The sequence below is a fragment of the Python bivittatus genome, unplaced genomic scaffold, assembly GCF_059951505.1.
Source record: "Python bivittatus isolate LINGU-HERP-01145 unplaced genomic scaffold, Pbiv_v1 ctg000980_np1212, whole genome shotgun sequence".
Classification (NCBI taxonomy): domain Eukaryota; kingdom Metazoa; phylum Chordata; class Lepidosauria; order Squamata; family Pythonidae; genus Python; species Python bivittatus.
The window spans coordinates 31,571,025-31,587,216 of NW_028277125.1; the positions used below are offsets into that span (position 1 = coordinate 31,571,025).

The 16,192-nt window shown below is 37.0% G+C and overlaps 1 protein-coding gene across 6 annotated transcripts in view; it reads left to right on the forward strand.

The window, feature by feature from the left end:
* The window catches only part of EPHA4 (EPH receptor A4), a 389,379-nt gene that overhangs the window by 274,629 nt on the left and 98,558 nt on the right, over positions 1-16,192 (forward strand). For all 6 annotated transcript variants that reach the window (XM_088132608.1, XM_088132609.1, XM_088132606.1 and 3 more), the window contains one exon: positions 13,007-13,162. In XM_088132608.1, the coding sequence (XP_087988734.1) occupies positions 13,007-13,162 (156 nt within the window). The remainder of the gene's footprint in view (positions 1-13,006; positions 13,163-16,192) is intronic.

Here is a 16,192-nt window from a genome sequence, read left to right on the forward strand (position 1 = left end):
CCATCTGGGTGGCATGGGGCCAGTCACTCTATGTCAGCCCTGGGAAGCAGGCCATGGCAAACCATTTTGCAATTTTGCCAAGAAAACTACAGGGACTAGTCCAGGCAGTCATCAGGAGTCAACAATGACTTGAAGGCACAAAATAAATAAAGAAATAAATTAAAGAGGAAGCCAAGGTTATAGGCAGAATTTGGATTCAGCAGGATCAGTGTACCATTCATGTCCCAAACCATGGCTAGCTAATAGTTGTTGCTCTGTGAGGCCATTTCAAATACTTTCACAGTATAATTTTGATAAGATCATCAATAATCCTGCAGATGTCACAATAAATCCCAAAGCTATAATCATATGCCAATTTACTTGAGATTAAACTAGTCACCCCTGAATAAAATCTACCCTGAATACTTGCTTGAATAGAAAGACAGAATATAAATTGAATATATAAATAATAAATAAACTGCCATAGGATGGTGCTTTTAATCAGCTACACTTGAAAAGGCTGTGGAATTGGCCTACTAGAATTTGTGGTAATTTGTTTCTTTTCCATTAGAAATGATGAGGAGTAAGGAAGAAAGGAGAAATGCAAAAGCTGTTAGAATGCATTTTGTTTGCAAGCCTTAGGTTCAGCTGTAGAAGAAATATTCCATCTCTTTTAACCTATTCTTTGCTATAGAAGCTGATTCAATGTACTGTGCAGCTTGGAATTTCAAATATGTCAGCGCATAGCCATAGCAGGCTTTTCCTCACACACCTTCATTTGTGTGGCTGTCTACAATCTTTAAATATCAAATGCTCAGGAAATGAAGCTGTACAAGCGACACTCTCACCAGAAAGGAGGCCAAGGAACATATTTAATGAGATGTTTCTTTTGTATGAGCTACCTGTTCAGGTTGTTTCAGAATGAAAACCTTGATGTGGCTGACAACCTGTTTCCCCAATTTGCAGAGTGGTGCTAAATTGCCCAATAGTAGGTTTGTGCCACCATTTGGAAGAGCTTAGGATATTGATGAACTGCAGCTCCCGGCATCTCTATATCTTGGCCATGCTGCATGAGGCTGCTACAAGTTGTTGTTCAGCAACCTATCAGAGAGGCACAAATTCCCTACTCCTAGTTTAGGTATAATATGTTTATTAAATATAGCCAGCATATTTATTTCCAGCATATATAGTATTTCCCCCCTTTATCACATTAAGGTTAGAGTAAAACAAAGTTGAACCTAAGATTTTTAGGAACCACAGGGGCTCCTGCAATCTTTGTTCTCCACCTCTGTATTTCTATGGAAATATATTCATAGGAAATGACTTCAGCGAGGAATAGATTGTTACAGAAGATGTAATGTATTCTGTGGACTGGTAATTGACTGCAGTCAGTCATCATCTCCTCCTCCTCCTCCTCCTCCTCCTCCTCCTCCTCTGCCACCATCGCCGCCTCCTCATCCTCATCCTCATCTTCTTATTATGACAAGGGCATTCCTCTAGAGTCACAAAAGTATGTACAGTGTACTATTCCCACATACAGCTCCTACATGATACAGTTTTTCCAAGGAGTTGCATACTAGAGCATGAAGGCATCTGGAAAAAAGAAATGTCACTAATTTGTGTGAAGTAGTAATAAGATAGAATTGTAATAAAATAGTTTCAGATAGCTCAAAGTCATTTGCATTTGCCACATGGGGAGATGGAAATAATGACAACAGTGCTTTGTTCTTACATGCTGTTTTCAGATGTTCAAAGTGCTTTGTGTGCATTATCTTGCTTTGATATGCTTAGCCCAATTTTGCTTTTGAGCTATGTGGTGGAGAACATGCTGTAAAGGCTCCAGATTCTGTCTCTGGCATTTCCATATTTTGCTGGCAAAGATTCCTGTCTGAAATCTCTTTAGAGCCACTGCCAACATAACTGAGCCTCAGCTTGGACCAATGGTCTGCCATGGTATGAAGCCTTTTCCTGTGTTCCTTGATCTGCAGTAGCTTTTAATGCTTCCTCCCTGCTTTACCCTCTCACTGATTTGGGTAAGGAAGCTTACAAGCAAGTGTCCTAACAAAGGGATTAGGATTTGTTTATGTGAGGATTCAGACAATTAGTAAGTTTAAGAAGAAAGAGGTTGTAAACTCTGCCCAGTGGGCTAGCTTCTAATCCCCACTAAGTTCTGATGTTATTGGGAGGTACTTTTTCTGTACATTAAATGACTGGCTGGTGGACCACTGCTCATTTCTGTACTTCCCACCATGAATGTATCTAGAAACAGAGACTGGTTGTTACCTGTATGTTCATCACTTCATTTTTATATGCTTGGTGACATCTATTTGGGTTGGCATTGGAACAAGTGTATACATCACTGCTTTGATACAGGTTTTAAAAATAATAATTATTAGAAAAACAGGCTTGAGAAGGGAAATTTGTTCCAAATTGCCCTTCCTCTTCAATTTTTGTCTTGTAGTTTGAACTATAATAACTGATGAATATCCATGGGAAATATGTATCAGGGAAACAGTTATAAGGGGCTGGAGGATGCAATTTAGAGGGGGGAACAAAGGTAGGAGAGTTTTATTTATCCATTTTGCGTTACTTCAAACAGTTTTCAAAAGGATTCATGTTATACAGTTTAAAAGCATACAATAAGTAATGTCAATAAGGTTTTTTTCAAAAATTAAACAATGACGAAAATTCTAGAAGGTTCCTGAACTAAATATAATAAAACATTACTGTATTAGGAAATCTGGGTAGTACTTAAAAGTTGCTTGCACTTTAAAATTAATAATGATGGTGCCAGGTAAATGTTCCTAGAAAGAGTATTCCAGAGCTAGCAGGCAATGATAGGATGGAAAAGAAGTCCCTTGCAGATGTCAGAGGGGAAAATTAGAGCAAGGACAAAAAACGACTTCACCACAGTACAGGCGAACAACTGGAATAGAGTGCACTAAAATACCTGTTAATACACTCAAAATGTACACAAAATATATATTTGGAAAATGTACACACAAATGGAGCAAATATTTTGAAAAGCCACATACTGTACTGTGTGTATGTGTGTATGTGTGTATGTATACATGATTGATAGAAAGCCAGTGTGAGGTTGTCATTAAGGTGCTAGACTAGGAGTGCAGAGATCAAGATGCTCGTACTCCCTTAGGCACAGAATCTAGCTGAGTGACTGATGATTTCTTGGTCATTCTTTCTCAGTCCTAGACCAGGAAATCAACCAACCAACCAACCAACCAACCTGTACTGGACCAGCATACTACATTACGGTGCATAAATGAAGAATCTGTCATGCTGCAGTGGATTGATTTATGCTGATAGGAACATATATTAGTGTATATGTGTTTAGAAAGTATATTAGGGAATGTGTATATGCGAAATGTATACTAAGAAAAATTACACACATAACTATATTTCAAGAGAAATTATGTACTGTATAATAACTAATGTGGATTTTCCAATAGTTTTTTTTTAAATTGCAAATGTTGAAAAGAATGGAGTCTTATGCAACAGTTTTCAATATTGACAATATTGAAACTGACACACATTATTCACTTATAGAACACATTTTGCACATTTAATCTCTGAAGACTCCCTCACAATGGGGACAGTTGGGGGGGGGGTGGAATCCTGATTTGTAGCTTGCTTGAGGTTAGCCATTTCCTATATTATCACTTTTCTATTCTCAGTCATCTCTCAGAGGTGTGCACCAAGGGAGCTTTAAAAAAAGTTGGTGGTCACAACTTTACAATTGATAACCCACCCCCTTATAAGTGTCGACAATGTCACACATACAGTATATAAAAGAAATGGAGCTTAGTTCATCCAGTTATGACAACCATATTGACCTTTTTGACCAATTGGATGTCTCTTCCAAAGTTGTTCATATGCTCATATTTTAAAATTACCACTGAATCACTACTATACATATTTGCATTTTATGTAAAAGATAAGGAAAATCTACCTGTTATCCTTCATACATAATGATCTGTTGCAGTGTATAGCTCACCACTCAGTGTTATATTTATCAAATATAAACTCTTGGCTTTTTTTTTTTTTCTATGTCACTGGAAAAGCTTCACTGATCTAGTTTTTAAAAGTGCCAATTTAACAATGTCATCATAGATTGCCCCTAGTTGCTTGAATAAAGTGAGAAATGATGCCCTGAGATTTTTTTTAATGGCTAGCTTTCTGAAATTTGCTAGCTGACTCATTTCCTGAATCTTAACAGCTTTCTGCAAAAGCAATTAAATTTCCTAAGTCAGATGAAGCCTATAATAAGCATAGCAGCAGCTTGAGCAGTTTGAAATAGGAAAGCTAGTTCAGATATTATTGTTCGCTCAGCATCACTTGCTGCTGACACCAGTATTAAATGTTACTCAATTGGATAAAAAAAGAGTATAAGTTGGAGCAATCTCAGAAGGTCAGTGGACTTAAAGTAGGTCCTAAGTACAATTAGCATAATTTTTAGCATTCTTTAATATCATATATGCAAAGTCTTATTTTAACCCTCTTTGTTGTGGATTGGTGACCAGTTTTGTGGTATGTGTAACTTCACCTTCAGATTTTGGGGTTTATTCACTTCTATCCCTTCAGTGATGATTTATAATAGTCTTCCCATCATAAATGTTCTGATTCATATACTGTACCTGTGCTATGTCCATTTTTGTGAGAAATGCAGATCTATGCTTGTGTGGCTACTATAGTCACTTTTTCTCTCTTCCCTAAAAAATGGGTGAGAGAGAAAGGTGCAAGGTAGGAGATCCCTGCAGAATTTGCTGCTGGTGAAGGGAGAAACAAAAATAGAGTCATTATAGAGAAAAGAATAATAACCCAGAGCAGCCCCAGCCCTGCTTTGCTTAATGCCATAACATAATGCCACAATATAATGCATGGGAACTACATATAGTAACACAGCAGTGATGGTGGCAAGATCAATTGCATTGCAAGTGCCAGTGGTGGCCAGAGCCTAAGAAGAAGTACATTAGTAGCAGGCGGAAGAATGGGTACATAGCAGCTGTGTGCAAAAGACTTTCAGTGGTCGCATGGAACTTGTGGGCCATGGGTTCTATCCTAGTCAGAAACAGAGCTTTTTCCTGCAAGTGGTGATTGTGACACTGTATTTCTGCAGACTTAACATTGGTTTGGGGGTCCTCTTTTTTCTGAAAGCTGCGAAATCACATAGCACACTAGCAAGTCCAATCATGACTACAGAACCTGAACCACCTCTTGTGACTGAGGGATATTAAAAGCCATGAGCGTGAGAAGAAAAGAGAGAGTCTATCGTGTCATGGGAAATAAAAGAAAAGAACACATTTCTGACTATTAAAAAAGGTGTCACCTTTCATACATCAGATGGAACTGGTTGTACTTGAATGGCTAAATCATGTAAGAAATCCCAGGATTTAAACTGAAGCTGACCCCAAGTCAGCCAGTTTGAGGTTGAACCCAACTAAGTCATGTGGTCTTATGCCCTACAACTAGTGCACTGCCAAAACCTATTCCCTACTTTTGAGAAATTCTTTGCTTGTGCAGAAAATACATGGATTTCTGCCTCTTTGGAATAAAGTGGAGGAATTTTACTTAAAAAATTGCAGTGAGGCAGCAGGAGAGGAAAATGTGCAGCATCCCAACACAAGTATGAAAGAGTATATTTTGCACTTGACATCATAATGAATGCTTTGTCATTTTGGCATCATTGTGGTTCAGAATGGATATCTATGATACCAGCTTCCTTAACTGAGCAATATTATATTACAGTGGATTTACACCTACAAAAGATATATATCAAGGTTGAATAAAATTTCATTAGAAAATTAGAAGAATTACTGGAATTATGTAGAAATCATTTTTTTCAACATAACTACAGATTTAATAGTAACATAGTTCTTGACGTTACAAAATACTTTGTAATTTATTGGGGCTGTATCTTCCTTACAGAATACATACCAACAAACAAAGAGCATTTGCACTGCTAAAATGAAAGGCATCTGTTTTTATTTGGCAGTTTGGTACATTGAATTGAAATCTATAGGTTGCAAATAACAGCTCACCGTTTCTTTTCATTTTATTTTTCCCCCTTTTGGCTACTAAGGATCTATATCGCCCTTAAGGCATTGCACTGAGTAACTAGATTGAACTAGGAAAAAAATGTAATTTTTAGAAGACTCTTATTAATTATGTTAAAATATTCTCCAAAATTATTTATATGCTACCAGTGAACTAGGAAATAAAAGACAAGGCATTCAACATATGGGGGAAGGATAGTGAAGACAGATCTATAGTTTTGTTTTAGGAAGAGATTAAGGACTTTAAAAGAGGTTAAAAGAGCCTAAGATGGCTTGTCAAAAAGACTCCTGATGAGCTTTTGGGTCTAAAATTGCTGTATATTTACTGAGGGAGGTCATGGTGTGGGGCAACAAATAATTGAGTTGCATAATTAACACCCAGAAATCTGTTCAGAGACAGTAATAATAACAAAAAAGGAACTAAGAAGAAGCTTTCTGCTTGCGGGTGGCAGATGTGGGTTTGCTATAATTTGAGAATCTGTCAAAAGAGAGGGGAAAAAGTAAAGGGACAAGAAATAAAAATAGCTTTTCATTTTGTCGAGTGTCTCTTACATATAAATTGCAGCTATTTTCCAAAGTAGAGGTACTCTTGATATTGTAAAAAAAAAAAAAAAAAGATCATCACTCTAAAATTCAGCAACACAGTGCCAAAGGATTTTTGGTTATTGATGATGATGATGATGATGTTGCCATTTTTGTCTGCAGACAATTGCGAGAAAGTAAGTTACTTGAGCCTTTTTAATTTTTTTTGCTCACTTGCATATACTGCATTTTTTTTGGACAGTTCTGCATATTGTGCTTGGTATTTTCAAAACAAAGATATAAACAGTTTAAACCTTTGGAAGATAAAGTCTGTTTCATGTTGCTTTTATGAAGCAGACCTTACCCAAAATATGCACATCAAATCTCTCTATATTTTCATATAAACATATAACTACACAATATATTTCACAGTGTTCTATGAAATATCTTCCCTTTATAATGTACCAGTTCCAATCCTGGCATATTTGAATGCATTATTTAAATGCTGGTGTTTTTGAGGTCTCTCTTTTTTTAAAAAAATCTATCTATCTATCTATCTATCTATCTATCTATCTATCTATCTATCTATCTATCTATCTATCTATCTATCTTTTTATGCTGGCCTTCTCCAGCTACAAATTGTCTGTAAGATTTGTTTTTTAATTACTGTGCTTTAATTCTATATTATTGTTTATATGACTGTTGTAAGCCCTGTGGGATTTTTACAGTGAGAAACAGCTTACACATATTTTGAATGAATGAATTAAGGAATAAATAAATACATACATATTTACGAACACACCTCTAAATGATATACCTCAGTGTCCTTTGTTCAGATGCCTTGGCTGATATTAGCTTACTTTCTTAAAGTCAATGGGATAGCATATTCTTACTGTATATGCTTCCCATATTCAGCACTGGCACAAGAGACACATATTGTCACACAACATCAATCTGTGTATAACTGTATTTGAACTGAAGCCATTATGTTGATGTGACTGCCCCGAGAGGCAACTGAATTCCACCAGCTGGCCTACAGTGTAGCCCAGAGTAAAGTGCATTAATTATTTTATTTTAAAAGAGATCTCTGTGTAATAAAATTATATGCTGGAAGAGATCAGGGAGTCTGCACAGGTGTTACAGTTTTGTTTTTCTCTGATTCAGTACTTCCATTGTAAAATCTTGAAGACAATTATATTTCCACAATAACCTTGTCATGTCAATGTGTGATCTGAATAAAAAATTGTTTCCCCTTGGCCCCGTTCACTCTCTGTGTCTTTCCAACAGAAAGAACTAATTAAGGCAAAGCTAAGGGAATTGAATTCAAAGTTTGCGTTGCTCATGTGACCTAATCTTTTTACAATGGCATCTTTTGCAATCTGTGTAAGAATACATCTTTCTTTGAGCCATGTAAAGATGCCATTCATGCACTGTCTTTTCCAGAAAATCCTCCCAAGTAAAAGAAAAGAATGAAGAATTGTCTTGAATGTGCAATAAAGATTTCAGGAAATTGGGATCTATGTAGCTTTGCTTTTTGCTTTCACCACTTTGTTAAATGCAAAAATACTGTATAATATCTTAAATTTGTTTCATTTGAAAGACCTTAGCTATTTTTCTATGTCAGAAAAAGAGAGGTGGGGGGGGGGAACCCTTCAAAGAATTAGATTAAATTGTGACATAAAAGTCTGTCAAGATGTAAAGAAATGTTGAATTAATGTAGTGGATTAGCAAATAGAGTAGGATGCCAAGAGCTGGGATGCATGAATAAGGAAAATGAAGACACTCTGAATTTGGTTATGTGATTTTCCACAGCTGAAATAAAACTGCTGCATGTTTCAGAGAGAGAGAGAGAGACAGCGAGAGAGTTTTAGAGAGTTTTCCTTGGGTCCTAAAAAATTAATGATCTGGGATTAATATGTAGGAAAAAGCAAAAAGCTTTCCAAAGAGTAGGTATGTGTGGGGGAGTTCTTTTGAGCCAGAAAAGAATAATGTTGGGCTCAGCCCTTTCAAATCACTTGGACTAAAATACAGCAGGCAAAGCTCCAAAGTGACTTAAGGGCTCTTGTCACAGATGATCTTGAATGTGTTTCTGCTTAAATTAGTCTATAATCTGCATGGAAAACCTACGTTTGCTAAAATGTACATTCTGTTGAAAAATGGCTTTGTTCCATTTTTCTTTTTCTTAGTAACATGATCTGCATGTATCATAATGTGAGAGAAGCAGAAAAAAGCACATTTCAGTTTCTGTGTGAAAATGGACACATTCTTTGTACTATTTTTCTGCAGATCTTTTCAAACATATTAAGTCCAAGGAAGATGTTTGGAGGACAGAGCAAGAAGTTAGTAAATGGGGCTCAGATTCCTAGCGCTTCCCTCCTCAAATTCTTTCCCTTCCTTTGAGGGAAGACTTTGAGAAAATTTGAATACATCTAAATATATCATAATTCTGCAAAATTATTGATAAGATACCTTGAAGATCCCAGTGAATCTTATCTGTTCCATCTGGATTATCAGTGAGGAGGTTGCTCAGATAATTTGCAAACTGCAGGTGGCAGCACCTAGCTGTCCTTGGCTGCTCTTAGAAGCTAAGTAGGATCAGCTTGTTGGTACTTGGGTGGGAGATACTGATAGTATTTATTTAGAGTTTTAGATAGGACAATAAAAAAATACAAGCAAAAAAAAAAGAAAGAAACAAAGAAGAAAAAACATTATAAGAAAACAAAACAAAACAAAACAAAAAACCCTCACCCTAAAAAAAGTGACTTCTCACCCGCATCATGACAAGAATAAACAATTCCATAATCTCTTCACCTCTTTTTAGGTAGCCAATCTACAATTTTTCATCCCATCACCCATCTCTTGACAATAAGGAAATCAAATAAGTAACCTCTTCTATCCAATTCTCAGCAAAAAGTCCAAACAGAGCCCTAAAAAATTAACATTAGTTAACATATATAAAATTCAGCATTCCACATCTCCACTCCTAGCTAAAACAAAATCCCATTTAAAAGACATAAAATGGTCCCACTATCCCAATATAAACAAAGCAAAAGAAAGATTTAACATAACAAAGAGACCATTTCTTCTTTACAAAAGACAAGCTCCAAAACACAACATTTTTATCCTAAATAACAACTTATCCCATTCTGATAAACATTCCATCGCTCAACTCTGAACTATTAGTAAATCCACAAAAGATTGAAATTTAGCATAACAGAAAGAAATAGTTTCTCCTTTAAAGAAAATAAGATAAAACTTCCTTACATTAAGTAAAAGGACAATTAAATACAAAGCCAATTTGAGTACTCTGAAATTAAGATACATAAAATAACAATAAAGGAAAGAATTTAAACACCTTTTTTAAGTTTAAACAAATCCAGTGTACCACATTTTTTTTTCAGTTAAGATACCCGCAAATCCAAAAAGAACTAGCCAGAATAACAAAATGTTCCATTTTATCCCTGGTCGAATAAATGGATTTTATATTCCTTTTTTCTTCTATACAGAACAGTCTTTCTCTGTAATCCATTCAGATGGTAGTTGACCTTTCTTGGAACTTTCTTCAATACTTTAAACAATCTCTCTTGTGACTCCAACAAAAAGAGATTATTCCAATTGCTCTCTAGGATTATCATTTTTATTTCCTTCTTAATGTTCAAATTCTCATCCATTTTTTTTTCTTTATATCTGGTGAAAAGTTCTTATTCAGATTCTCATCCATGTTTTCCTTAGGTAAATTTGCTGCATATCTTGTTTTATGACATCTTCTGAGAACAAACTGTTCTCAGAAAATCACAACGTAGCTGACATAATTGATTCATTATCCCAATGCAGTTGCTCAAAGATATCTCTAAACACCATTTTAAATTACTTGTCATATTATGTCTTCAGTCTCAAAACAATTTCTTTCCTACAAACATGCAAAATATTCTTTAAGAGTAATTTCAGAGTCTTAATATTCAAAGTCCAGTTCCCAACACTTTCTGAGCCCTTAATCCTTTTAAAAGGTTTCTATAACCAAAACCTTGTCTTGCTTTTTGCTGTTTAAGTTCTTAAAATTTGTAATACTAAATCTTCATATTCATATATTAAGGATTGAAGGCACTCACTGGTTATTTCCAGCCTTATCACTTTGCAGGTGTCTAACTTCTTTGAAGCAGTTAATAGGCAATTAGAAGGTAGTTAGCAAGGGAAGTGTATGAACTTAGTGTCCTTTAAAAAAAGGCTCTGTTTGTGGCTTGTGCAATTATGGAGAAATCCCCTGCCTTCTGATTCCTCCCCCCCCCCCCCGGCATACACCTGAGATCACTGTTTTGCAGTTTCTCCATGAGGAAAAGGAACAATCGTAAGGAGAAACAGCTTGGGCAATCTCACCATCTCTCTCTTTTATCCAGAGAGGATCATAGGAGCCAATATGTTAATCGGCTCCTTATTAAATTCTGCAGATGTCGGCTCCACTTTACACAGAGGTGTCTTCAGTCTGCCATCTTCCCCAGGAAGCAGGAGATACTGATAATAATTAGAGGGGAATTTCGGAGTTCTTGACTAGACTTGAAAGCTGAAAAAATGTCCTGGAATAAGGTAGTGGTAATCCAGGTATTTAGGTCTAGTGTTTTCACAGCACTCTAGTATTTCCTACTCCAGAAGCAATTTTTCAAATGCAGTGGAATCCCGTGGCTAAATTTAGATTGGCTAAATACAGTCTAGGCATTTTCAGTTATTCTATTATTTCTGGACATTCCAAAATTCTTAAAAATTTCCTACCAGTATTTATATGCTTCTTTCTTTTAAGCACAACATTTTAACTGTGTTTGAGGAAATACTTAATTATTTTTACTCTAGCCACATGGAATCCATTAATATTATATTTGTTCATTAAATCATCAACAAAAGAGATCTATTCTTTCTATATAAACTGCCATTGTCTGATGCAATTGGCTAAATGATGGGCTGTAGCCAGTAGGTTTGTATTTGGGTTCAGGAACTATTGTATTTTATATGGAGAGTTGAGCTTGAACCCACTATGTGTGCTTGCTAGTGTTGTAGTTTTTGACCTTAATAAACACCCTATGGTCATTTGAAGCAAAGCCAAAATTCATCTTGCAAACTGAACCCTATATAATTATGTAATGTGTGCAATCTCTGCAAGCAGAAATCTTAAGTCACTAGAGCTGTGTGTTATAAGATTCTTTAGTCGTGATAAAGTAAGCAAAGGCAAAAGTAATCTCATACTGATTTTTATGGACATTGCATCACACTTTGTAAAGGTAGACTCCTTAAACAGATTCCATAAATGGCTTTGGTTAATAAGGTTGAAGTGACTTGCCCCTTTACAAATGTTGCAGGGGAGTGCTGAGAAAATTCTGGAAACAAATCCCTAGAGGGGAATTTAAAGTTTTGCTTGATGGTGACAGTTACTTTAGTGTAAAACAATGAACAGAAGATATGATAGACAGGATGGAAAGTGAATAGGAGGAAAACTGGAAGTGTATGTTGATTATTATAGAAGTACAAGAATAAGAAATGACTAAATACAAGCTAAGTCAAGGGAGGCAGCACTGGTGTATTAGGGCATTGGTGTGATTCCAGATACCTCATGGCTGGCTATCTCATATGATGACTCTAGGTAGCTGACTTGATGATATGATGACTCTAGGTATTTCCAAGACTGTTTGGAAATAATGGGAAGTGGGCATGTTTCAGAACAAAGCACTAGCTTCTAGCTTCATGTTGATTTGCAGGCATACTGTACCTTTGAGCCTCCACAAAGGCTCCAACATTATTTTATGTTAAAAGGGTGTGTGTGACTGCCTTACTCATTGTTTTGTGCGTGACAAGTCTCCTATAACAGCCATTTTCTGGGCATGCCTATCACATCTGGTCAAAATTCCAGATATGCCTTTGAGTGAAAAAGGTTGTCTGTACCTGGACCAGATGGTAAAGTTAGAGGCACTAAAGTGAGCTATAAATATTGGCAAACTCTTCGTTTGATCTTTGCCATTTATAAAAACCTATCCCAGATAAGTTTCTCTATTATCAGTGGCTCTTAGTGCTGAATAATTTTTATCTTTAGTTTCTGTCTAAAATTGCTTCAGATACACATTTGTGGACCACTGTTCAAAAGATTTTCTTTATGTACCTTCAGTGTACGCAAATAACAAAATGACATTTTTCCAACCAGATTTCTACATATGTAAGATTATAGGTGTTATTGTAAGCCTGCTTGTTAAAAGGTTCTCACTGAATTTAAAATCGTATCTCCCAGTTGAGCAGCTTGCAATCAAGGTCATGATGGCTAGTTCATTACTTGGCTGGTTAAGTGGTAATTATTCATTTCCTTTTGAAAATGTCCATGGATCCTCATATGAATAAATGAAGGAACACTTTATTATCCAGTTCAGCTAATTTTTCTTCCCCCTTTCCCCCTCTTTAAGCTTGCAAGATTGGATACTACAAAGCCTTCTCAACAGAAGTTGCCTGTGCCAAGTGCCCACCTCACAGTTTCTCCATCTGGGAAGGCTCCACTTCTTGCACCTGTGATCCAGGCTTTTTCCGAGCAGAAAATGACGCTGCCTCCATGCCCTGTACTCGTAAGTCAGATGACTTTATTTATTATTTTTCCTCTCTTCCTTTTTCTGCTGTTTCAATAATTTATACATGGAACACTCCCCAGAGATGAACATCTCCCTGTGAACAATGTCTTGTTGGTGACAGGAACATTCAGTAACAATTCCCTTTTAAACAAGTCAACACAGCATGTCAGTACCAGGTTCTTTCTCCTGGCACACATCAGAAAATGAAGTTTGCAATTAAGTGACAGTATGTAGGTCAACAGTGAGAACAGGAGCGCCATCTCTCCACTCCCACTTTTTTTTTTTTTTATGGCTTTGGTACCTGTACTATATAAATACCTCAAGGGTGCATAATGAGCAATTGTAGGCTTGTAGATCTTATTTAAAACAGAAAATGGGGGGGGGGGGGGATACCCTGAAAGAAACTGAGTTCTGTAAAAGTTGATTTGTGGTAGCTCTAAATTGGTTTTATGTCTGGCTGCTTAATCCGTCTAATGAGTAAAGTTTACCAACTGTTTTAACATAAAAGCTGATTCATTCAGTTACTTTTACATGGTAAGTTCACTGCCTCTGAGGCACAGGTATATGAACAAGAGCCATATGAATTACATCCCAAAGACCATACTACAAAAACAGGTGAGGCCAGAACTGAGAGGCTGGACCAACAGAATAAATTAATATAATATATAGGCTAATTATTCATATATTTAATAACATTAATTTCTTGGCATAGTAAGAATTATAGTTCGGTGGCAACCTTTGAAGCATAAAATAATTTAGGAGCATCAGGAAATGCAGCTCATTATTGTTAACCTCTTTCTAGTATAAAAAGGTAATTACAGGTGAAACTCGAAAAATTAGAATATCGTGCAAATGTTCATTTATGTCAGTAAGGCAACTCAAAAGGTGAAACCAATATATGAGATAGACGCATTACATGCAAAGCGAGATATGTCAAGCCTTACTTTGGTATAATTGTGATGATTATGGCGTACAGCTTATGAAAACCCCAAATTCACAATCTCAGAAAATTAGAATATTACATGACATCAATAACACAAGGATTGGAAATAGAACAATATCGGACCTCTGCAAAGTATAAGCATGCATATGTACTCAGTACTTGGTTTGGGCCCCTTTTGCAGCAATGACTGCCGCAATGCGGCGTGGCATGGATGCTTTCAGCCTGTGGCACTGCTGAGGTGTTATGGAAGACCAAGATGCTTCAATAGCGGCCTTCAGCTCCGCTGCATTGTTCGGTCTCATGTCCCTCATCTTTCTCTTGGCAATGCTCCATAGATTTTCTATGGGGTTCAAGTCAGGCGAGTTTGCTGGCCAATCAAGCACAGTAATCCCATGGTCATTGAACCAGGTTTTGGTACTTTTGGCAGTGTGGGCAGGTGCCAGGTCCTGCTGGAAAATGAAGTCAGCATCCCCATAAAGCTTGTCTGCGGAAGGAAGCATGAAGTGCTCCAAAATCTCCTGGTAGACAGTTGCGTTGTTCTGGACTTAATGAAGCACAGTGGACCAACACCAGCAGATGACATGGCTCCCCAAATCAACACAGACTGTGGAAACTTCACACTGGACTTCAAGCATTGTGCATTGTGTGCCTCTGCATTCTTCCTCCAGACTCTGGGTCCTTGGTTCCCAAATGAGATGCAAAAGTTGCTCTCATCAGAAAAGAGGACTTTGGACCACTGGGCAACAGACCAGTTCTTTTTTTCTGTAGCCCAGGTAAGACGCTTCTGACATTGTTGTTCAGGAGCGGCTTGACAAGAGGAATACGACATTTGAAGCCCATGTCCAGGATCCGTCTGTGTGGTGGCTCATGATGCACTAACTCCAGCCTCAGTCCACTCCTTGTGAAAGTCCCCAATACTTTTGAATGGCCTTTTCCTGACAATCCTCTCCAGGCTGCGGTCATCCCTGCTGCTTGTGCACCTTTTTCTTCCACACTTTTCCCTTCCACATAACCTTCTATTGATGTGCTTTGATACAGCACTTTGGGAACATCCAACTTCTTTTGCAATTACCTTTTGGGGCTTTCCCTCCTTATGGAGGGTGTCAATGATGGTTTTCTGCACAACTGTCAGGTCAGCAGTCTTTCCCATGCTTGTGATTCCTACTGAACCAGCCTGAGAGACCATTTAAAGGCTCAGGAACCCTTTGCAGGTGTTATGGATTCATTAGCTGATTAGAGTGGGACACTTTGAGCCTAGAATATTGAACCTTTTCACACTATTCTAATTTTCTGAGATTGTGAATTTGGGGTTTTCATAAGCTGTATGCCATAATCATCACAATTATACCAAAGTAAGGCTTGACATATCTCGCTTTGCATGTAATGCGTCTATCTCATATATTGGTTTCACCTTTTGAGTTGTCTTACTGACATAACTGAACATTTGCACGATATTCTAATTTTTTGAGTTTCACCTGTATTATTTCTTGTGAGCTGCCTAAAACTCTGAAGAAGGTATGTGAGAGACAAATGTTTTTAATAAAAAAATTAAATCTTCGAGTCTAGTCCTGGAAAAGGCTTTTCCTGCACTGCATCAGGAATCATGTTATGCAGTTTGCAAAGCATCCTCTTGACCCTAGTGGTTAGATTACAGCTTTCATCTGTTTCCCATTTCAAAATGACCAGGAACTGTACCATCAATTTTTAACAGTCATGATTCCAAAGGGTTTCAAGGGCTATAAAAAGATGACTTGAGTGCTGAATGTGGCCTGGGGCTACAGGTCTAAAGGTATCTACATAAGAGACAAGAGGGCAGATGATGACAAGTGTATGACAACTGCATCATGCAAATGATGCAAATTGCATGTGTGAGACAGAAGGATGCAAGTACGTGATGGCAGTAATTTTGTGATGATGTGATCGGACTGAGCCATCATATTGGTGACAACATGGTAAACTGCAGATACCACCATTTTCTTCTGATCAGGGGGCTTCAGAAGATCAGCATCTTTCACTGATGGCACTCATAAAATGCCCTTATCTAGTGATTGTAGCTCACAGGTACTTACTAATGGAAGATTTTT